Source organism: Rana temporaria, chromosome 4, assembly GCF_905171775.1.
Source record: "Rana temporaria chromosome 4, aRanTem1.1, whole genome shotgun sequence".
NCBI classification, from domain to species: Eukaryota; Metazoa; Chordata; class Amphibia; order Anura; family Ranidae; genus Rana; species Rana temporaria.
In genome coordinates, this window is record NC_053492.1 from 446924187 (window position 1) to 446949509 (window position 25323).

Consider the following 25323-nt stretch of genomic DNA (forward strand, 5'->3'; position numbering starts at 1 on the left):
AAGGATGGAGCACTATTCCTCCAACTAAAACCAAGGAGGAGCACTATTCCTCCAACTAAGACCAAGGATGGAGCACTATTTCTCCTAGAATAATAAAATATTTGCTTTAGAAAATAAAATGTGTATAAAAAAAAGGGGGGGGGACACAGCACAGATGATAGCTTAAAATATTCATTAGAAGACCTTATAACATAACATAATCAGCGAAACATCGAGTGGCTTGTGAGCCACATGAGGCCGGTAGTAACTTTAATGCTTGTTGTGACAATCTCTCAGCTTATATTTAAAGGGTTGCTGAACCCAGGAAATGCAATTAGTTTATTAAATATAAACAGCTGAATACCTTTTCTCTTCAGCAGTTTATAGCAGTCTTGTGACTTCCATCAGTGTCTGGTTAAAGCTTGTAGGAGGAGTTTTTATTTTTATGAGGCTGCATGACCGCTGACCCTCTGTGTGGACAGGGCTGACTGGCCCTGTGCTGATCACATGCACCCTCCGAAGAAAAAAAAACCTCTAGCAATACACATCAAACTGAGCATGTGCAGAGTGTCCCAAAGGCTCCGTGTACTATCAGGGGATGGCTTGAGGACAAGGGAAGGGAAGGATCAAAGACAACCGAGTCAAATAGCCTTTTTACAAAATGTGGAGGGTTAACCCCTTAGGTTCCACAGTGAATATAACAAGCATGCTTTACTGCATATACAGACTGATTTTACTGTTGTGGGTTTAGTAACACTTTAATATTTTGGCTTGTCAGAATATCTGCAGCATCCCAGAAGGAGCTGTGCCATGTTGTAGAACTGGATGGGCAAAAATACAAGATGTCCGGCAGGTGATTATATACATTACATCTGTGTAATTAATGGTTTGTCTGGAGTTCAGCATTAAAAATCGTTCATTCTTCCTAGAGCCATGCACTGCAATTCAGTCTGAAATATCTCCTGTATTCTACACACTGACGTGCGTTTGCCATTCGCGCCAACTGAATGGAGAGCTTCAGAGTAGCATGGCAGGTCATCATTTTTCTATAAAGGTGAACCAACACTTTAAGGGCCCCAACCTGGCTCTCAAACCCCTGCATGTCCAATAACTATCTGATTGGTGGTGGTGGGTGGAGCAGTAATCTGAGTCTTTCAGCTCCACAGCATGACCTATATTCTGCCAGTTTCCAACCTGGCTAGGAAAATGATCCAACTATGGGATCAAAACTTGACCATGTCCATAAAATAAAGAGAAAGAAAATACTTAGGCTCCATGCGCATTTTTTCTGTTCCTAAAAGCCAAATAGTGTTATCCTATGTGTCCATGCACGCTAAATTAGGCCATTAAAATGTTTTGAGCTTCAGCGTCAAGAAGCAGACAAAAAAGCATTTTCCCAGCAGAAACGCTCCTAAAAACGCTACTAATGGTGTTTCTCCCCCCCCCCCCCCCTTTTACGGCAAAACCGCTATGCTCTTAAAAGCTCCTAAAATGCTACAACAAAAAGCAATTACCAGTGTTTTTTATCCAGCAATTTTGCCAGAATTTTTTTTTAGCTTAAAATAAAAATGCTAGAGTGCATGGATCCTAATAGGAGAAATAAAGCTTTCTATCCTTAAGATTAAACCTGTTCTCACCCCCCGATTCTAAATTGTATTCCAACTACCAGCACAGTGGTTAAGTGTTTAGCATTTCTGCCAAGCAGCATTAAAGTCATCGGTACGAATTCCAACCATGGAACTTCCTGCTTGGAGTTTGCATGTTCTCCTGTGCAGGTTTCCTCTGGTTTCCTCCCACACTCCAAAGACCTGCTGGTAGGTTAATAGGCTCCTGTATAAAATTGCCCCTAGTATGTGTATGAAAGAATGTGAGTTAGGGACCTTAGATTGTAAGCTCCTTGAAGGGGTCGTAAAGTCTCATGGTTTTTCAGCTTAATGCATTCTATGCATTAAACTAAAAAACATTCTTTGCTGAAGCTGCCCCCAGATTCCCCCCCCCATTTTCTTACCTAAACCGTCCATTCCAGCAACGGTCACGAGCCCAGCTGCTGTCTCTGTCCTCATTGGATAGATTGATAGCAGTAGGAGCGATCGGCTCTCGCTGTAGTCAATCAAATCCAGTGACACGAAAGCAGGAGGCAATTCCGAGTCCTGCTGTCTGTCAATGGACGCAGCAGCGAGACTCGGGAGCGCACCTGCACGGGTGCCCCCATGGAAAGCGGCTCTTCGCGGGGCATCCAATGAAGGGGAAAAGCCAAGAGCTCTGATGGGGCACCCCAGAAGAAGGATCCCTTTGCACAGAGCAGGTAAGTATAACATGTTTGTTATTTAAAAAAAAAAAATCAAACCTTTACAACCCCTTTGAGGGCAGGGACTGATGTGCATGTACAATAAGTATGTGACGCTCTGGGTAAATTGGCGATGCTATCCAAGTACCCTTAATAAAAGGAAGATGTTTATACTTACCTATCCTGGGGCATTCCAGTCTGGTCACAAGATTGGCTCCCAGCATCCTTCAGTGTACTTGAGTTTCAGCCAACAATGGATGCCCCATAGTAAGCCTATGGGTGACTTCCCGCACAAGCATTGCAGTCGTTGTCGGCGATCTCTCCTCTCCACTGAAACTGGCTGCTGGGGAGATCATGTGACCAAACCGGAGCAACCTCAGGAAAGGGAAGTACAAGCATGTTCCTTTCACAGGTTAGTTAGAATAGGATTTAGAAGGGGGTGGGAGCAGTTTAAGAATAGTTAGGAATAGCCTGGACTTCCGCTTTAACGCTATTCTGCAAAATTTACTTCCATACATTTTACCAACTCCCAACTTAGAATATGTAACGTGGAAGGGATCATACCAGGTTTAAAAGGATGCAGTGACGTATAAAGAAGCTGCCCGGCTGACTTGCGAAACTTAATTCTGACTGTTGGGTGGGAATAAACTTCTTTGCTACATCTAGAGCGATATCTCCATAGCCTTGTGTCAGTAACTTGTAACACAGATTTATCACTTCTGTAGGATAAGAAGAAAAAAAATATTACACAAGATAATATATACATACACACACACAAATATATATTAGCTAACCTCTATTAACACAATTAGAATGCAGGTTTTACTATCTTGTCCTAAAGGGTAACTCCACTTCCCCCCCCCCCCTCCCCTCAACAAAAAACACACATTCTCCCATGTGATCAATGTACATTGCAGGGATTCTAAGAAACTTTGTTGCAGATTCCTACAACAGAGGAAAATGCGCCAACAAAAAAAAGCGCGTTACCGGACCTACTGATTACTAACAATACGGACCTGATCACAGATGTGGTAATTTAGGAAACAACCATCACAGGTCAATTAATTTTAGTATAAATCACACAAGTAGGAAATATAAGGGGAATACAAAGACAACGAATTTCAAAAGAGACAACTTCCATAAACGACGCTCCTTGCTAGATGATATTAAATGGGATAAAATCCTAGGAACAAAGAACACAGAGGAAAAATGGGTGTGCTTTAACAGCTCATTAAAGCGGGGGTTCACCCGTACACAAGACTTTTTCCCCCTAGATGGATGCTCGTTTTGTCTAGGGGAATCGGCTAGTTGTTTTAAAATATGATCCGTACTTACCGTTTACGAGATGCATCTTCTCCGCCGCTTACGGGTATGGGCTGCGGGACTGGGCGTTCCTATGTTGATTGACAGTCTTCCGAGAGGCTTCCGACGGTCGCATCCATCGCGTCACAATTTTCCGAAAGAAGCCGAACGCCGGCGCAGTATAAAGCCGCACCGACGTTCGGCTTCTTTCGGCTACTAGTGACGCGATGAATGCGACCGTTGGAAGCCTCTCGGAAGACTGTCAATCAAGAAGGAACGCCGCTCCCGAAGACCCATACCCGGAAGCGACGGAGAAGATGCATCTCGAAAACGGTAAGTACGGATCATATTTTAAAACAACTAGCCGATTCCCCTAGACAAAACGAGCATCCATGGGGAAGAGATAAAAGAAAACATCATTGGGTGAACTCCCGCTTTAAATAAGGGTATTAGCCAGTGCATCCCAATGTGAAATACATTTAAAAAAGAGCTAATAAAAGTCCTGGGTGGCTTAACTCCAACGTAAAAATGCATATAAAAGCAAAAGGAGAAGGCCTTTAAAAAAATATAAGGCTAAGGGGTCATCATCAGCATTCCAAGTTAAGTTTACAAAGTATGCAAAAAGAAATGCAAGGGTGCAATCAGGGCGTCCAAGATAGAACACGAAAAGGCACATAGCGGAGGAGAGTAAAAAACAATCCTTTTACAATTTATATACTTAAAGGGGTTGTAAAAGGTACAATTTTTTTTTTCCTAAATAGCTTCTTTCACCTTAGTGCAGTGCTCCTTCACTTGCCTCATTCTTTTGATTTTTCTTTTAAATGTCCTTATTTCTTCTGAGAAATCCTCACTTCCTGTTCTCTCTGTAACTCCACACAGTAACTCTAAGCTTTCTCCCTGGTGTGGAGTGTCGTGCTCGCTCCCTCTTGGACTACAGGAGAGTCAGGACGCCCACTAACACACAGCTCCTTTCTCTATCTGCAACGTAGAGAGTGTCCTGACTCTCCTGTAGTCCAAGAGAGGGGGCAAGCACAACACTCCACACCAGGGAGAAAGCCTTGCATTACTGTGTGTAGTTACAGACAGAACAGGAAGTGAGGATTTCTCAGAAGAAATAAGGACATTTAAAAGAAAAATGGAAGGATGAGGTAAGTGAAGGAGGACTGCACTAAGGTAAAAAAAAAATTGTACCTTTACAACCCCTTTAAAGAGGGAGGACAGACCATATTGGCCCCATACAGAATGATGAAGGGAATCTGGTTACAAAGGATGGCGAAGGTATTGAATTTATTCTTCTTCTCAGCTGTTGTGACTGAAGACCTAAAACCATTAGGGTCCTTTCACACGGAGCGGATCAGTAATGATCCGCTCCGTGTGTCCGCCAAACTCAGCGGGGATCCTCCGTAAAATCCCCGCTGAGCTAGCAGCCGACAGGGCGGTCCCCGCACACTGTGCAGAGACTGCCCTGTGTTTTCTCCGCTCTCCCCTATGGGGGATCGGACGAACACGGACCGTATGTCCGTGTTCATCCGATCCGATAGACGGAAGAAAATAGGATTTCTTCCGTCTGCAAATGCGGATCTTTGTGGAGGCGGACAAATTACGGGTGTCAGCGGATGTTCATCCGCTGACACCCGTAATCACATAGGGACCCATGTATGTCCCGTTTTCATCCGCAAATGGACGAATGAAAATGCGGACATACGGTCCGCACGTGTGAAAGGGCCCTTAACCATTGCAACACCGAATGTCCAAAATAAATAAGAGGACCGGCATCCCTGCAGTAAAGATTCATCCAGCTGCCTAATGGGACATTCTTCATTATAAAAGGAGTGATGCGACTAAATCTGTAGGATTTTTTTTTTTTTTAGCTTTAAAGCAAAACTATAGGCAAAACCTTTTTTTTCCCTATTTTGGATAGAACAAGGAAGAGGGTCCCATAGCCAAACGGGAAGTGATAGGAAAGCCCTGCAAATTAACCACTTGGCACCCAGGCCAATTCTGGCACTTCTCTCCTATATGTAAACCTCATCATTTTGCAAGAAAAATTACTTTGAACACCGGAAAATATTTTTTTTTAAGCAGAGACCCTATAAAATTTGCACAGCAATTTTCAAGACATGTTTTTTTGGGGGAGGGGGGGGGGCGGTTTTATTTTAAAAAAAAAGTTAGCTCGCCCCCCCCCCCTCCCCCCGGATTAAGGGAGTGACCACAACTGATGAACAAAAGGAGGAGGAGTGAACAACAAACCAGATCTAGTTGACACGCATACACACACACACACACACACACACACACACACACACACACACACACACACACACACACACACACACACACACACACACATATATATATATATATATATATATATATATATATATATATATATATATATATATATATATATATAGCGCCATGCATTATAGATTTAATTGGTCCTTTATTACCTTGTAAAAGTCCTGTGCAAGTCTTCATCTGTTCAAAGATATCTGGCACAAACTGAGAGTGACCGGTCTTTGCCAGACAATAGATCATGTTTAGGAAGGTCCGGTCTGTCAGGGTCACTTTACAGTCATCCAGAGTCTAATAAGAGAAAACAAGCAGTTACACCTTCAGAACAAACCGCACAGTTAGAAATTTTGTTACTAATGTATATTTCTGCATCTTAACCATTTGATCTCCAGAAGGTTTTACCCCCTTTATAACCAGATCATTTATTGTTATTCAGCACTGTTCTACTTTAACTGGCAATTGCATGGTCATGCAACACTGTACCCAAATGAAATCTATATTTTTAAAACAAATGGAGCCTTCTTTTGGTAGTATATGATCACCACTGGGCTTTTTATTTATTTTTATTATATAAAAACGAAAAAAGACCAAACATTTTGAAAACAACTATATTTTTTACTTTATATTATATAAAAACACATAAAAAAATATATATATCTTCATAAATTTAAACCAAAATGTTACAGTCCTACAAGTTTCAGCTAAACTCATTGGCTGAAATCTGCTGTTCAATTCATGCCACGTCGAAACCTATAAGCAAGCTGGAAACTTATATGTATGTTGCCAAGTCTGTACCTGCCGCCTGCTTGCAGGATGCTTACTAGAAGCGGCCGGCAGGTGATTAAAGAGGGGTAAAGACCCAGAAATCAGAATTTTTATTAAAACTCAGATTATCATCAACTGCCATTTTTTCAGCCCATCCTTGTAATTGTTGGGAGAAATGGGGCTGAAGTGCTGCTTAGATGATGATATTTCTAAATGTCGGAACGGAGAGGGTGTCTCCTGATAGCCACTGTTCCCCCTCTCCAACAAGGAATACATATCAATCCTCCCAGCTCCAGGAGTCCACCCTGGGTAACCTTCACGATCACATGAAAACCTGTAAAAAATCTGTGCTACACAAAATAAAACATATGTCTAAAGCCTGGTACACACGATCTGATTTTCCTGACAAAGCGTAGGACTTTTGATTAACCACTTCCCGACCGCCTCATGTAGATATACGTCGGTAGAATGGCACGGACAGGCACATCAACGTACCTGTACGTGCCTGCCTAGACGTGGGTCCGATCGGGACCCCCCCCCCCCGCTACATGCGGTGGTCGGATTCCCTCGGGGAGCGATCGGGACGACGGGGCGGCTATTCGTTTATAGCCGCTCCGTCGCGATCACTCCCCGGAGCTGAAGAACGGGGAGAGCCGTATGTAAACACGGCTTCCCCGTGCTTCACTATGGCGCTGCATCGATCGCATGATCCCTTATATAAGGGAGACTCGATTGATGATGTCAGTCCTACAGCCACACCCTACAGTTGTCAACACACACTAGGTGAACCCCAACTCCTACAGCGCCCCCTGTGGTTAACTCCCAAACTGCAACTGTCATTTTCACAATAAACAATGCAATTTAAATGCATTTTTTGCTGTGAAAATGACAATGGTCCCAAAAATGTGTCAAAATTGTCCGAAGTGTCCGCCATAATGTCGCAGTCACGAAAAAAAATAATCGCTGATCGCCGCCATTAGTATTAAAAAAAAAATTAATAAAAATGCAATAAAACTATCCCCTATTTTGGAAACGCTATAAATTTTGCGCAAACCAATCGATAAACGCTTATTGCGATTTTTTTTACCAAAAATAGGTAAACGAATACGTATCGGCCTAAACTGAGGGAAAAAATTTTTTTAGATACGTTTTTGGGGGATATTTATTATAGCAAAAAATATTGCATTTTTTTCAAAATTGTCGCTCTATTTTTGTTTATAGCGCAAAAAATAAAAACCGCAGAGGTGATCAAATACCACCAAAAGAAAGCTCTATTTGTGGGGAAAAAAGGACGCCAATTTTGTTTGGGAGCCACGTCACACGACCGGGCAATTGTCTGTTAAAGCGACGCAGTGCCGAATCGCAAAAAGTGCTCTGGTCTTTGACCAGCAATATGGTCCGGGGATTAAGTGGTTAAAGACAGTCACTGCAGAATTGAAATAATGTATTCTGAATTACACAGACGTGCTCCACCGCACTTACTAGTGTAGCACTAGCCCCAGAGGAGCTGCTGGATTTTTGGGCAGCCTATTACCTCGTGGCTCCTCCGAATTCCTAGGGGTGAATGATGCGTACTTTGGATTTTTGCCCGAAGGAGTTGCGAACACACGAACGGATAATCAGACAACACACATTTGTTTCCGTAAAATTTTAAAGCATGCTATCCCACATTTGTTGGTAGAAAATCCGACAACAATTGTCCGATGAAGCGTACAAACAGTCGGATTTTCCATCAGCAGCCTGTCGCACAACTCCCGTTGGAAAATCTGATCGTGTGTACAGCCTGAACTGCTGACACGGGTCAATAGATATATAAAAAAAAAAAAAAAAACACAAAACACAATGGTACAAAACAAAGTGCAGCACTTATCAAAAAAAGTAGTGAACATCTAATAATTGCAAAACAATCAAGAAAATCCTCAAAACACCATGCACAAGTGAAAATATATACGTGAAAACAAATAAATAGGGAAAAAAAGTCCATGAAGGTGCAAGAAAAAAAAAAAGTGAGACAGTGTTTCCCAGAGTGGCTCCGGAAGAAACTGGAGGTACAGGCAGACAAAAAGCTCCATAAGGCATCCAGTGGAAGGTAAAGGTGGCTGCTTACCAAAAGATGCTGGCTTTCAAATAAATTAAAAGCCAAGTAGCGCCCCTTAGGGACTGTATCCCAGACAAATCCACACTGGTTGCAACGACCCTGGGTGCCCTCAAATGCTCAGTTCCACTTGCGGTATGCCCCATATGAAAAACTCATAGTGTAGTACGTAATTATAACTATTAAAAAACATAGATAACACTCACATTGTTGAAGATTAAAAACCATGCATGTCTGAATAGTAGCAGCAAAGGCCAGAATCTCAGCAACACGATCCTTCCAGCCGTCAACGTTATGCGTGGTGACATCAGATCTGGTATCCACCAACGCGTTTCGTCATACGTTTGACGTTGCCATACATACTGCACTGAGTTTTTCATATCACGCATATCGCCTGATACCGCAAGTGGAACAGAGGAGTTGAGGGCACCCAGGAGCATTACAACCAGTGTGGATTTGTCTGGGATACAGTCCCTAAGGCGCTACTTGGCATTTAATTTGAAAGCCAATATCTTTTGGTAAGCAGCCCCCCTTACCTTTATTTCCACTGAACGCCTTGAGGAGCTTTCTGTTTGCCTGCCCCACATGTTTCTTCTGGAGCCCCTCTGGGAAACACAATCATACTTTTTTTGTACCTTCGTGTACGATTTTCACTTATTTATTTATTTGATTTTACTCATTTATTGTGACTTGTTTGTGGCGTTTTGAGGATTTCTTGATTGTTTTGCAATTATATGTTCACCATTTTATTTTATTTTTTATAAATCTTCACAGTCATAGCTGACCCAGCATATGACATCACTGCTCGTCCACATAACACAGAGGAGAGGACACATGCTTCCTCTTACTGAGAAGATCCCTGCCTTACAGCCATAGAGCACATGCTCTGATGGAACAGGTAGGTGGAGAAGGAGCAAGCATCAGAGTTTACCTTGGCAGGGGAGAGCCTATAAGGAAACGCGGTCACTTTGCTGTTAAAGGGCACAACAACAGTGTCGCAATTTAGGCGTTAGCCCTTTGTGTGAAGGACCACTTGATCTCGTCATCCCAACTGAAGGATCAGAGCTTGTACTAGCCGATCTCCCCCCTCAGTGGGGTTAATGCACCTAAATACCAAGCAAGCAGCACTGAGAAACTAAAGAATTTCTCCACTGCTATTAGTCTAGGTGTCCATCAAAGTCATAAAATATTGATTTATGCTAAAATCTTAGTATAGGTCTACTTTACAGAATAAAGCATTCTAAAGCTCTGTACACACGGCCGGGAATCCTGTCAGGAAAAAAAAACCATTGGTTTTCCTGACGGGATTCCTGGCAAGCTTGCCTTGCAAAGCCGTGTATACAGACGACCACTCAAAAGAACCGTTGTTCTTTTGAATGGCAAGAACGTGGTGATGTCATCGACTATGACGAGCCGGGGTCTCGTCACATTCGATGCCGTCGCCGCCATCTTGTTACACCCCACACTAACCTTATATGCTACCACGCATGCGACAAAGTGTTATTGAGCATGCATGGTTTTTCCACCGCATACAGACGACCTGTTTTCTCGGCAGAAACACTCTGCCGGGAATCCCAACGGGAAAAGAGAGAGCCGGGTTCTCCATTTTCCCCCCCCCACCGGGACTCCAGGCTGATTTCCTGACGGGAAAACTGCTCGTGTGTACGAGGCTGAACACAGAAAAATGCTCACTTTTCAGCAGATGATTGTTAAACAACTTCACATCCCAATAAGCAACCCACCTGCTTGATGCTTTCAATATCTCCTTTTTCAGCATATGCACAAAGCAATGCCTCATATGCTCCTCTTCCAGGGACTAACCCTGCTCCTTCCATGACAGACAGGATGTTCTTGGCACTTTCCATATCTCTGCAAGACAACAAGCACAGGCAGAATAATACAGGAATGAAGCAACAAAACTACAGCATTGGAGTCTAAAAAAATATATATCAAATCGTTAATTTTATTGCAAAGGCTTACAACTTTAACACCTTTCCATAGTGTGTACTTGCCTCAATCCAAAGCACTAAATGTGATTTCTCCTTGCTCAATACCCCTCCCCCCCTCGGCTATGTGCACGAGTCACTACTGCGTTACTTTAACTGACAATTGCATGTCGCGTAGTTGTGCGACGCTGTACCCAAATAAGATTTCCTTTCCCACCCCCCACAAATAGAGCTTTCTTTTGGTGGTATTTGAACACCTCTGCATTTTTTATTTTTTGCACTATATACAAAAAAAAGTGACAAATATATATATTTTTTACTTCCTGCTATAAAACATTCACAATAAAAAAAAAAAAAAACGAAATTTAGGCCAATATATATTCTGCAACATTTTTTGTTAAAAAAAAAATATATATATTTATTGATTGGTTTGCACAAAAAGTATAACGTCTACAAACTATGGGATATTTTTTTTTAGTAATGGCAACGTTCAGCAACTTATAGCGGGACTGTGATAATGTGGCAGACAAATCAGAAAAAAATTAATCTACCAGCCTAACACAGCGTGGCTTGGTCCCGCCCCAGCTTTCTCCACAATGAATTTGACTGACAGAAGCTGGAGCCAATGTCTTCCATCGCTGGCTGAGTCTTCAGTGAATACAGGAGGTGGGGAGAAGAGCTGCAGCAGATGGGCACAGAGCCGGATCAAGCGTGGCAAGTGTTTATGGGGAAGGCTAGGGGGAGCTGCTATTGAAAAGATTGTTACTTTCATGCAGAGAATGTAGGCAATACCTAGAGCGGTCTATATGCAAATGTAGTCTGCCTAGGAATACCCACTTCTCCAGACTTTCATATGCACCCATTAAGCCTTTTTTTCGATTTGCTTAACTCCTCCGAAAAGCCAAGCAACTGTTTGGAACATGAATGCTCCTGAGAAGATTACTGAAACGGCCACAAGGCTTCACTTCCTGATTCCCTTACTGAAGATGGTGGCACCTCCACCTGAGAGCCGAGAGACAAATCGGCTTTGGGTGCCGACATCGTGGGCGTCCAGGACAGGCAAGTGTCCTAATATTATATTTGTAGCTGCTGACTTAAAAAAAAATGATTTGTTCGGCGGAACTCTGCTTTAAAGCGGAGGTCCGGTAAAAAAATAAAAATAAAAAATAAATTAAAAAAGTCAGCAGCTGCCAACACTGAAGCTGCTGACTTTTAATAAGGACACTTACCTGTCCTAGTCGCCAGCGATGTCAGCCCCCGCCGAGGCCGATCCTGGCAGCTCCAGGCGCCGCCATCCACAGCAAGGGAAACAGGCAGTGAAGCCCTGCGGCTTCACTGCCCGTTTCCTACTGCGCATGTGCGAGCAGCGCTGCGCTTTGTGAATGGGCCGGCTGCTTTCTGGGATACACACAGTTCCCAGAATGCAGCGCGCCCCATTTACAAGAAGAAACCGAGTGTAGGAGGAGGAAGAAAATCCACCGCGGAGGATGAAGAGGCAGATTCGGGACTTCCGCATAGCAACAGCTATTTAGGGCAAGTAAAACATTTTAATTTTTTTTCATTTTTGGTGGAAAGATTTTTTTCAGGGTGGAACTCCGCTTTAAGCACATTTATAAAGACAGGCCACCGATAGAAGTCTACATTTCTTTCAGCACATATTTCATTTACTTACCCAGATCTTGCATGTCCTCTGATCAGAGAGCTGAAAACGGACTCTGTGATTGCGAGATTGGTGCTCTTCATGAAACCCAGAATTTTGCTTTAAACCAAGACAGGCATTATCAGTTAATATTTTTACTGCAAAGACCGACAGTATACGCATGCAAACAATTTCTAAGGCATTCAGTCATTCTGAGAATATATGGACATGCAGAACGTTACAAAGCAGATAAAGTGACAAGTTGGTCGGTAGATTAATGTTACTGTGTAATACATTCAATGGAGGAAAAAAACATTTTGGGACACTATCCAAGTAAAACTACATGTTTTAAGGGTTAAAGTGTTTGCAACACAAAAAAAAAAGATCCTGTTCCTTTAAAGTGTTTTATACAGAACAGTGATGTGTAATTTGGCCTTGTATCACCTGATATAACTGGCTGATCCTGACTGGTTCTGTAAACTGACCACAGTTTATCATGGCTGCTGAGCCCCGACACTGGTCAGGTTACATGTTTGCTTCATGCACAGCCCTGCTCTCTCGTTTTTTTGTCCTCCCTGCCTGTCAGCTCCGTCTGCTCTACAATCCTCCCCTCCAGCTGGTAAAATAATAGTGTTAGGTTTCTACAATCCACTCTGTTAGTTAACATGTGCCACAATGCATTTCCTTTATTAAAAAAAAAAAAAGCCATTTTGAACCTTATAACAGAGCATCTGCTGGCACTCACGTGACTCCTCAGCTCACTCCTCCCGGCTGACATCAGTGGGAGTTCTCAGCCCCTCCCGCTGTAAATGTCAGACTGGACAAGTTGTCAGAGACGCTCCGATATAAAAAAAGGTAGAAATCAGCTTTTGTTTTGTTTTTTAATAAAAGCACATACAGTGGGGCACATGTTATTATCTAACAGAGTGGATTGCAGAGACATGATAAGTGGCTGTATAGCCACTTTAAAACAAAGGCAGGCAACATAAAAAAAAAAAAAAAAAAGACACACACACACACACACACACACACAAAAACTTTGATACTTAGGCTTTTTTCACACAAGCATACTTAAAAGTAAAGGATTTTTTCTTCTTTTTCAGAATCCTACTTACCTCAGTGGATGCAAAATTGGTCCGGCGCCCAAGCACTGAGAACCGAGCGATCGAACATGGCCAATCGCTCGGTTTTCAGAGCTCCGTGAGCAGAGAGCCGCACAGACTGTCAGTCACAGCTCTCTGCTCCCTCCTCAGTCACTGGGCTGTGGAGGGGGCGGGGTGGGCAACTCAGTCTCCCAGCAGCTTGCCGAGAGGCTGAGCCGGGTGTCGGTCCAGGCACCTGGCAGATCCAGACTTTATTTCCGCAGTGACGCGGTGCCTGGACTGACATCTGTGACTTCAGCCTGCTCTCTGCTGAAAACTGGTCACAGGAGTTCAAAACGAATCGCACTCCTGTGACCCATAGCAGTACAGCCAAACAAGCTTTGGCTATAGGTCTCCTTTAACCCGTTGAAGTTGGAACCAGCCCTTTGAGGTGTTTAGAATGCTGGGAGGTGGGGCTACTGGTCATGTGGCCGTCACATGATCAGGAGCTTCCTGTTAACCGCCAGTAACTGTGCCAAGAACACGCAAGGCACACGCTCTCGTTGCATTATTGCACATCAAGACCAGCCTGCAGAGAGGCCACATATTTGGGTGCGCTTGGTGCCAATATGTTAAGCGTAAAACTGTGCAAGGGCCATGTCTGCTTGTATGGGATGCACGGGTGTTGCTTGCATCCGTGTGCAGGCAGTCCTATTCAAGTCAATTTGGTCACAGTGTCTGCACAGACACAGCCACTACTCCCATACTGACATCCATGTGGGTGCAGGTACATGTCCCTGAACTCACAATGTCTGTATTCAGGAACGCATGTGAATGTTAAATTGGGAGCAGTGGTCATATCCGTGCAGCCACTGCATCCCAATAGACATGAAATGAATTGCCTGCACACAGATGCACAAACACCTGTGTACCCTTAAGCATGCGGTGTGAACGAGTCTTTACATCCCAAAGAAAAATGAAAGCTGGGCCCCACCTGTGCATCCCCCATAGTATAACCAAGCCCTGCAAACCTGAAATATTTATCAATAGTGGCTTTGTGCCCTTATAATACAAGGTCCTGAAAACCCACCTTGCTCCTTGAATATCTCCTTCATTACAGTAAGCTGCAATCAGTCCTTCATATGTACTCTAAAAAGAAATCACATGATTAAAAATACCATCCGACGATGTACATGGAGGCATATATTATGTGAAGAAAAGGATTTTCAGTATCGTTAAAAAAAAATTAGTACATTAGTCAAATTAGTCCAGTGAGAGTGCATATTTTTAGCACTGATCACTGTATTAGTCTCACTGGTTCCCACAAAGTGTCAAAAATGTCAGTTAGCGCCCGCCTGTCCGCCGCAATATCCCAATATGTCCCGCTATAAGTCGCTGATCGCTGCCATCAATAGCAAAAAAAAAAAAAAATCCAGTATATAGAGCCTATAGTTTGTAGACGCTATAACTTTTCCACAAACCAAACCAGCAATATCGCAGTCCCGCTATAAAAGTCACTGATCGCTGCCATTACTAATCCAGTATATAGAGCCCATAGTTTGTAGACACTAGGGGGCAGATCCACATAGGCTACGCCGCCGCAACTTATCTTTATTTTTTTAATCCACAAAGAATCCGCGCCGTAAGTTACGGCGGCGTAGTGTATCTCTCGCGGCTCAAGGACGAGGAATTCAAATGGATCTAATGGGGGCGTGTTTTATGTCAATACGTCGTGACCCGACGTACACGTTTTTTTGGAACTGCGCATGCGCCGTCCCTGGGGGTATCCCAGTGCGCATGCTCGAAATTAAACCGGAACCAGCCAATGCTTACGACGGTGATGTCATTCTACGCAAATTCCTATTCACGAACGACTTACGCAAACGACTTAAAAAAAATCCAAAATTGTACGCGGGAAGGACGGCCATACTTAACATTGAGTACGCCTCATAATAGCAGCTTTAACTATACGCCGGAAAAAGCCGAACGAAAACGACGTAAAAAAATGCGCCATACTCAACGCGGATTTCGACGGAAACGGCACCTAGCGGCCGCCGAAAAATTGCATCTAAGATCCGACGGCGTACTAAGACGTACGCCTGTCGGATCTAGCAGAGATGCCATCGTATCTTGTTTGAGGATTCAATACAAAGATACGACGCGGGAATTTTGAAATTACGCCAGCGTATCAATAGATACGCCGGCGTAATTTCTTTGTGGATCTGCCCCTATAACTTTTCTACAAACCAATCAATAAACACTTATTGAGGTGTTTTTTTCCCCCCCTTTACCAACAATTTGTAGCAGAATACATATTGGAATAAATTTCTGAAGAAGTTCGATTTTTTTTATTGGATATGTTTTATGGCAAAAAAAAAAAAAAATTAAATTTCCTTTTAAATTGTCAGTGTTTTTTTGTTTATAGCGCAACAAATAAAAAGGCAGGAGGTGTTCAAATACCACCAAAAGAAAGCTCTATGTGGAAAACAAAAATTACAAATTTTGTGTACAGCGTCGCAAGACCGCACAATTGTCAGTTAAAGTAACGCAGTGCCATATTGCCCAAAAAAATGGATTGGTCACGAAGAGGGGGGTAAATCTTCCAGAGGTCTTTAAAGAAACATGACTAGTTGCTCCTAGGTTTTAGAAAAAAGGCCCATTATTTCAGCTGGGTAAAAATAAAAAAAAATAAAAGATCCTGAGCAATTTTTTAGATGCATGCTCATTACTTACTTGATCTGGCTGTAATTGGGCGTTCTCCATGGTAGAAAGGAATTCAGTAGGTGAGAATTTGTGTTCATTTTCAAGGTAAATTTTCAGTAAAACGTTGTAATGGGTTTCATTGAAGACAACACCTAATAAAGGAAAAAAATAAAAAATCAGAATTCCATATCACCAAGGCCCCTTTCACACTGGAAGGTGCGGTGGTAAAGCCATTTTTAGCGGCACTTTACCATCAAATTGCGGCGGTATTTGGCCGCTAGCGGTGCGGTTTTACCCCTGCTATCGTCAGAAAAAGGGGCATTGCCGGCGGTATAGCCACGGTTTCCCGTTGCTTTCGATGGGAAGGAGCGGTAGAGAAGTGGTAAACACACCGCTCCTTCACCGTTCCAAAGAGGCGGCTAGCAGGTCTTTTGAAGCGGTCCTGCCGTCGGGCTTTCACACTGGAGAAACAGCAGCCGCTGTTTCAGGTCGGTTTGCAGGCGCCATTTTTAACGCAATAGCACCTGCAAACCACCCCAGTGTGAAAGGGGTCTAAAGAGTACCGTATTTATCTTGCTATAATGCGCCCCGGCGTATAGCCCCCCCCCCCCCCGAACTTGAGGGAAAATTCCTGAAAAAAAAAAAAAATACTTACAGTTTGGATGCCCCTCGTCGGTGTCTTGGCCATCGTCCATCGGCGGCCTTGTCCGGTCCGGCGTCCTTCTGCGGCCATCGTGGTGTCCTCCCCGCACTGTGTTTGAACCACTGCGCCGACGTATACCGAGCGCAGTACACTCGTGTATAGTCGGGCAGGCTCGGTTCCTCTCGCGTAAAGGACGTACAGGACGTGACCATGAGAGGAGCCGAGCCTGCTCGACTATACCCGAGTGTACTGCGCTCGGTATATGTCGGCGCAGTGGTTCAAACACAGCGCGGGCAAAAAAGTGCGCGATATACGCAGATAAATACAGTAATAAAACATGGATAAAACACTTGTGTGTGTATATATATGTGTATATATATATATATATATATATATATATATTTAATTTATTTATTTATTTAGTGTGCATACACATTTATAGGCATCTGCCATGGTCAAACCAAGCACAACATACCTGATTCTTTCTAATTATCAGCCATTTAAATCTAAAGATTAATTTTCAATACAATTATTTGCATTCCACATCAGCAGATACATACAACCACAGACTTCATTTCAATCACATCCAATATATTAACTTGACCAGAGATTCAGCAAACAACTTTGGCAACAAACTAGTGTCATATTTGACTACACTATGCTGGATAAGCAGACACATAGGCCCATATTCTCAAAGGCGTTACGACGGCGCAACATCATTTGTGCCGTCGTAACTCCTCATCTGGCCCCGGGTATCTATGCGACTGATTCTTAGAATCAGTTACGCATAGATACCCATTAGATCCGACAGGCGTAAGGCTCTTACGCTGTCAGATCTTAAAAGCAATTTTTCCCCGTCTATGCAAATGAGGTAATTACGCGAGATTCCCGAACATACGCGCGGTCGACGCTGAGACTTTATGTCGTTTCCGTAGCGTACGCGACGCGTAAGGTTGCCCCTGCTATTAGGAGGGGCAACCAATGTTAAGTATGGCCGTCGTTCCCGCGTCGATTTTAAAAACAATTACGTCGTTTGCGTAAGACATCCGTGAATGGCGCTGGACGCCATTTACGTAAACGTCTAAGCAAATGACGTCGGGGCAACGTCATTTAGCGCAATGCACGTCGGGTAATTTACCCGATGGAGCATGCGCAGTACGCTCGGCACGGGAGCGCGCCTAATTTAAATGGTGCCCGCCCCATTTGAATTGGGCGGGCTTGCGCCGAGCGATTTAACGATACACCGCCGCAAGTTTACAGGCAAGTGTTCTGAGAATCAGGCTGTAAACCTGTAAACCTGCGGCGGTGTAACGTAAATCACATACGTTACACTGCCCAGGAGCAACGTAAATGTAGGAGAATCTGGGCCATAATTTATATATAAAAATAGAAAATGTATTGTGCCTTAAAGTATTCATACCTCTTGAAATTTTCTACATGTTGTCATGTTGCAACCAAAAACATAAATGTATTTTATTGGGATTTTATGCGATAGGCCAACACAAAGCGGCTCATAATTGTGAACTTAAAGAAAAATTTAATATGTGAAAAGTGTGATATACATTTGTATTCAGCCCCTCTGAGTCAATGCTTTGTAGAACCTCCTTAGACTGCAATTACAGCTGCAAGTCTTTTTGGGGATGTCTCTACCAGCTTTATACATCTAGAGAGGGACATTTTTTCCCATTCTTCTTTGTAAAATATCTCAAGCTCTGTCAGATTGGATGGAGAGCGTCTTGAACAGCAATTTTCAAGTCTTGCCACAGATTCTCAATTGGATTTAGGTCTGGACTTTGACTGGGCCTTTCTAACACATGAATATGCTTTGATCTAAACCATTCCATTGTAGCTCCGGCTGTATGTTTAGGGTCGTTGTCCTGCTGGAAGGTGAACCTCAGCCCCAATCTCAACTCTTTTGCAGACTCTTACAGGTTTTCTTCTAAGATTGCCCTGTATTTGGCTCCATCCATCTTCCCATCAACTCTGATCAACCTTCCCTGTCCCTGCTAAAGAAAAGCATCCCCACAACATGATGCCACCACCATGTTTCATGGCGTGTTTTTAAGGGTGATGCGCAGTGTTAGTTTTCTGCCACACATAGCGTTTTGCTTTTAGGCCAAAAAGTTACATTTTGGTCTCATCTGACCAGAGCATCTTCTTCGATATGTTTGCCGTGTCCCCCACATGGCTTCTCAGAAAGTGCAAATGGGACTTCTTATGAATTTCTTTCAACAATGGCTTTCTTCTTGCCACTCTTCCAGAAAGGTCAGATTTGTGAAGTGAACAACTAATAGTTGTCCTGTGGACAGATTCTCCCACCTGAGCTGTGGATCTCTGCAGCTCCTCCAGCGTTCCCATGGGCCTCTTGGCTGCTTCTCTGATTACTGCTCTCCTTTCCCGGACTGTCAGTTTAGGTGGACGGCCATGTCTTGGTAGGTTTGCAGTTGTGCCATACTCTTTCTATTTTCGGATGATGAACAGAGCTCCGTGAGATGTTCAAAGCTTGGGATTTTTATTTTTTATAGCCTAACCAGGCTTTACACTTCTCCACAACGTTAACCCTGACCTGTCTGGTGTGTTCCTTGGCCTTCATGATGCTGTCTGATGTTTGTTCACTGAGGTTTTCTAAAAAACCTCTGAGGACTTCACAGAACAGCTGTATACTGAGATTTACTTACACACAGGTGGACTCCATTTACTAATTAGGTGACTTCTGAAGGCAATTGAATTGGTTTCACTAGATTTTAGTTAGGGGTATCAAAAATTGAAAACAAGTTATCATTTTCCTTCAACTTTACAATTATGTGCCACTTTGAGAAAAAAAAAGTTAGAGTAGAGGGCGCTGAGGGTTCTTCTATGAAGAGCTAAAGTGATTAATGTGTGGTGTTCCCTAGAGAGGTGAATCACCTGTGAGGATGACCACAGAGGTGTGTTGATATGTGAACCAACAGATAAGGTGAGCACTAATTAAATATCCCAATAGATAAAGTTAAGTCCAACTGTCAAAAAAATGAAAAAAATTGAAAAAAAACATGGAGCAGAGATTCTTCCAGAATATGTCATGCATTCTGTGTCCACCGTGATAATAATTCCTTCACCACAAATACAGCTTCACCCGAAGTGCTCTGAATGGTTAATGCGCTTACCACAACACATGGACTCCTTTAGTGAAAAAGGTATTCATGAATGGCTGGACAGGATAAGTGTCTGCACACTATACAGCATAAACTGGAACTGGAGCTTTCAACCTCATATACGATAGGTGGTGTGACCAAAAAAACAAATGGGAGCTCATAGCATAACACCGTTTAATTCAAGGATCTAGGCCAGGATCTAGTCACATTTATGCCCCAGCCAGCTCTGACATCTGTGAGCCAAGTCAAACTACAGGCAATCTCTCCGGCTTGCTTGACGCTACCCGAGTGAGGCCGTTGTCCTCTAAACTGTACACGCTTACAGCTCCAGTGCCGGACGGGCACTTTCTGAAGTAAGAGGCCATCTGGCTCTTTGTTTTTAAATGTATTTGAATTAAACGGTGTTATGCTATGAGCTCCCTTTTGTTTTTTTGGTCACACCACCTATCGTATATGAGGTTGAAGGCTCCTATTCCAGTTTATGCTGTATAGTGTGCAGACACTTATCCTGTCCAGCCATTCATGACTACCTTTTTCACTAAAGGAGTCCATGTGTTGTGGTAAGCGCATTAACCATTCAGAGCACTTCGGGTGAAGCTGTATTTGTGGTGAAGGAATTATTATCACGGTGGACACAGACTGCATGACATATTCTGGAAGAATCTCTGCTCCATGTTTTTTTCAATTTTTTTGACAGTTGGACTTAACTTTATTATCTATTGGGATATTTAATTAGTGCTCACCTTATCTGTTGGTTCACATATCAACACACCTCTGTGGTCATCCTCACAGGTGATTCACCTCTCTAGGGAACACCACACAATCACTTTAGCTCTTCATAGAAGAACCCTCAGCGCCCTCTACTCTAACTTTTTTTCACAAATCACAGTTTGTCACTGTATCGAGGAGCAGCTCCATAACATTCACAACTAATTTTATTAAATATTTTCACGATTTCTATATAATATTTTTTTTGGCGTGGAAAATCACCCTCAATGTGCCACTTTGTGTTGGTCGATCATATAAAATCCCAATAAAACACATTTACGTTTTTGGTTGTAACATGACAAAATGGAAAATTTCAAGGGGTATGAATAATTTTTCAGGGCACTGTATACACACACTATATATTTGAAGGACAGACTCAACTGGTACTGGCAGCAGTAAACCAAACATGAGACAGACACCCAGGAGCAGTCCTAGCAGGTTTTACTTAACTTTTATTCAGGCCTTAGCAAACAAATACAGTTCCAATAAAGGAGGGCCTTGTACCGCAAGTCCATTACATAAGACCTGCCAAACCACCAACAAAAGTTCCAGATTACAGGGTGCCTCCTTATGCGTTTCCCCAAAACAAATATGCAGAACTTGACATATTTTAGTGCTCTGTCAGCAATCAGCCTTTTCACCCTGCAGAAGACTCCCACAGCAGAGAGAAAGCCCATGAGTCAGCTCACGTCTATAAAAGGCCTGTGGACAGACGAGACTAAGGCTAGGTTCATAGCTCTGCATGTAGTTGCAGGTATCGCAGCAATTCCCACACTCTAAACCATCTGCAGTGAAATTGTGCTGCTGTGAGAAAACACGCCGGGCTGCCATTTATTGAAATAAATGGGCTGCCATGCCTGCACAAACGCGGCGCGCAGAAATGTAAATATATGTGAACCTATAGTAAGAATGGAGGTCTGACTACCAGGCAAGATGCGAACCTAAGAACGGAAGCTTTATCCCAACCAAAGGTGTACTAAGTTGACTATTAATCAAGAGCCGCCTGTTAAGTGTGGCTCTCCTGAATACACAACTTTATTCACAGTGCAGAGGTTCCTACCGACAAGATCCCCGGGAATGCAGAGTACTCCAAATCTTGCAAGAAAACAGTGAGGCACAGTGCAAGATCTTCTTCTCATTGAGATTTGGACTACTCAACATTGCCTAGGACAGTGATGGCGAACCTTGGCACTCCAGGTGTTTTGGAACTACATTTCCCATGATGCTCATGCACTCTGCAGTGTTGTTGAGCATCATAGGAAATGTAATTCCAAAACACCTGGCGTGCCAAGGTTGGCCATCACTGGCCTAGGATCTCTCTAGACTAGGCGTCCTCAATCCCCGGGCCATGGACCGCTTCCAGTCCGTGACCTGCTGAGGGCCGGGCGGCAGGTGAGTGAGCCAGCACAACCTGCACTGCCACCCTCTGACCACCAGAGGATGTCCGCTCCCCATCTCCCAGCGCCACTACTACCTTCGCTCTCTGTGGCCGTGTAGAAGAAGGGGGAAGGAGAAGAGCCGGCCTAGGACAGGATCACTGGTGAGACCCAGGCTGCACTTCCATCTGGCGTCCCAATGCTTTTGCTCAGATCTTGTATTTCTGGTTCAGCCATGCTGGTGAATGTGAAGAAAAGCATGAACTGCTCAGTTCCCCCTTGACCAAACCCCCCCCCCTCCTTTTTCACCCTGCAAGGCAATGTCATAATGTGCTAGTATGCACTGCATACTAGCACATTATGAGAGACTTACCTTAAAACAAGGCTCTCCATTGGCACGCTGTCACTGCTAAAAGAGCTCGATCTTTACCCGGTCTTCCTTCCAGATTCGTGGACTTCCGGCAGTCTGACTGGCTGAGCCGCGATGACGTTACTCCTGTACACATGCGCACAGGGGTCACCATTTATGGCACAGACCTCTGAAGGAACGGCACGATATTCTGTTCCTTCAAAGCGCATGCGTTGGTGACGTCACCGGCTGCTGCACCGTGGAATATCTCCTAAACACTGCATGTTTAGGAGATAGTCATTTTATCAAAAGCTTACCTGTAGGTACAAATGGCAGACACAACTTTACTACCACTTTAAGTACATTGTTTACTACTGTTGTACTATCAGTTAGCAACTTAGGATACTCCTTGCATTTCGATTTAGTCATCTGGGTATTTTGCACTTATTTTATCCCGATGAACGCAACTCTGAAGTTCACCGACATTGTTTTCTTCTATACCCTTGCATGGGTTTCCACCCTGTATACCATTAAAAATTCAATAAAAAATGTATTGAAAGTGAAAAAGTCCACACCTAATTCTTGCAGTTTGCTCCAGACTGTTTCTGCAATCTCAGTTCTTTCTGACGGGGGCACTCCAGGCATTAAGGACCCGCATGACTGCAAGAGGAACCAGGCCTGGGTGCTGGATGGAGTACCTGAAAAGAGAAAGTAATGTCAAGTCAAGTCCTCGTTATCATACAGGATTTATATAGTGCCAACAGTTTGCACAGCGCTTTACAATGTTAGGGCAGAAATTACAGTTACAATACAATTCAATACAGGAGGAATCAGAAGGCCCTGCTCATTAGAGCTTACAATCTAGAGAGGGGGGGGGGGGTCAAGTTATACAAAAAAGGTAATAACTGTGGGGGAGGAGGTGATGGAGAAAATAAAAGTATAGTTGTTAGGTGTAGGAAGGATAGGCTTCGGGGATCGCCTAAAAGTGGATAGCGTACGAGATTGCCGAACATATTGGGGTAGGGCAGTGTTTCTCAATTCCAGTCCTCAGGCCCCCCCAACAGGTCAGGTTTTCAGGATTTCCATTATTTTGCACAGGTGATTTGATCAGTTTCACTGCCTTAGTAATCACCACAGCCTTTTCATCTGAGGGAAATCCTGAAAACCTGACCTGTTGGGGGGGCCTGAGGACTGGAATTGAGAAACACTGGGGTAGGGAGTTCCAAAGGATAGTTCAAATAGAGTGTGAAAAGACACGAGGCATGTTAAAAAAACAGTCAAAAGGAGAAGATTTACTAAAACTGGGGCACACAGAATCTGGTGCAGCTGTGCATGGTAACCAATTGGCTTCTTGTTCAATTAAAAACTTACTAAACGCACAACAGTAAGATCAGTCTGTAGATCAGTGTTTCTCAACTCCAGTCCTCAAAGCGCACCAACAGGTCATGTTTTCAGGATTTCCCTCAGATGAAACAGCTGTGGTAATTACTAAGGCAGTGAAACTGATCAAATCACCTGTGCAAAATAATGGAAATCCTGAAAACATGACCTGTTGGTGCGCCTTGAGGACTGGAGTTGAGAAACACTGCTGTAGATGCAGTAAAGCATGCTTGTTATACTCACTGTGGAACCTAGGGGGTTAATACTCTGCATTGTGTAAAAAGGCTGTTAGATTCTGTCTTCTCTGATCTGCCCCTTCTTCCATAGTCCCCAATCCATCCCCTGACAGAACAGCCTTAGGGGGCACTCTGCACATGCTCAGATTGGCGTGTATTGCTAGAGGTTTTTTTTTTTTCTTGGAAGGGTGCATATGATCTGCAGAGGGCCAATCACCACTGACCAGACAGAGGGTCACAGGTCCTGCAGCCTCATAGGACATCAAAGGAGAATTAAGACTCCTCCTACAAGCTTTGGCAACAGCTAATCACATGGTACAGAGATGGGCTGAGATTGGCCCTGTCTGTACCATGTGATCACTGCGACCAATCACAGCTAGCAACACAATTGTACACAATGAATGGCATTAATCAAAGCCATTCATCGTTTACAATTGTCATGTGATCTTCTGTAATTGGTCACAGCGATCACATAGTAAAAGCAGCGTGCCACTACACTGATCAGTTATCGGCTCTGTCTGGTGGACACAGCTGGTGACAGATCACGCTGCAGCGCGGCCCATGGGGCGTGTTCCGTGAGGACGTCATATGACATCCACCCGGAATGATGAATGTCCCACCCAGCTGTCATTTGACGATAGGCTGGATGGAAAGTGGATAACTATGGTGCTGCAAAAAAAATATTTAACCCTTGCACTAGAGATGAGCAAAGACAAAACTGAAGTTCAAATAGTGAGTTAGATACGTTACCTGCTTGGCAAACCGACGTTAAAGCTTTAAGAAGTTGGCTTCTGGTAATCCGTCCCGTTTTTTTCAACCTGGTTCCAAAATGATGGAGGGACCATCCTTCAGAATGTGTTCGCGAGTTGTCATTTAGCTGAAAAGACTCTACATCTATGGCGTCTTTATCTTGTGTAGCTGTCGCAAGAAACCTCGTTGGGCTAGGGAAACCTCTGTAAAAAAAAAAAATAGAAAAGTTAGTTACCTGGAAACTTTATTTCCAAGAATATTCCAAGACAGCATGTGAAAGATTGGCTTCACCCTCCAAAAAAAAAAGAAAAAAAAAAAAAAAAAAACTTTACCAAAAACACAATTTTCATGAAGTGAAGGCGGCGAACCATGTCAGTTTTGGACAGCATGGAGCAAATAAAATCCCTTTGGACTTTTCTGACAATTTTTTGAATTATCCTGAGAACTGACCTAAAGGTAAAGGCTGAAGTCTAATCGCATGTAGATCAGGGAAGAAAAACCATTACCCACCCAAAAAAAAAAAATCCTCTGCTATGGACATCAACCGGTGTGGCCCCCTGGTATTCAGTGTATGCCACTGCCCCAAGTACTGCC

General features: G+C 43.5%; 1 protein-coding gene across 1 annotated transcript in view; it reads right to left on the minus strand.

Annotated features, from left to right (window-relative positions):
- LRPPRC (leucine rich pentatricopeptide repeat containing) overlaps positions 1-25323 on the minus strand; it is a 253528-nt gene that overhangs the window by 223459 nt on the left and 4746 nt on the right. Inside the window, exons 2-9 of the mRNA XM_040351539.1 lie at positions 24730-24932; positions 22939-23061; positions 16124-16245; positions 14481-14539; positions 12342-12428; positions 10466-10592; positions 6019-6154; positions 2831-2985 (exon numbers count right to left, since the gene is read on the minus strand). Coding sequence (XP_040207473.1) covers positions 2831-2985; positions 6019-6154; positions 10466-10592; positions 12342-12428; positions 14481-14539; positions 16124-16245; positions 22939-23061; positions 24730-24932 — 1012 coding nt within the window. The remainder of the gene's footprint in view (positions 1-2830; positions 2986-6018; positions 6155-10465; positions 10593-12341; positions 12429-14480; positions 14540-16123; positions 16246-22938; positions 23062-24729; positions 24933-25323) is intronic.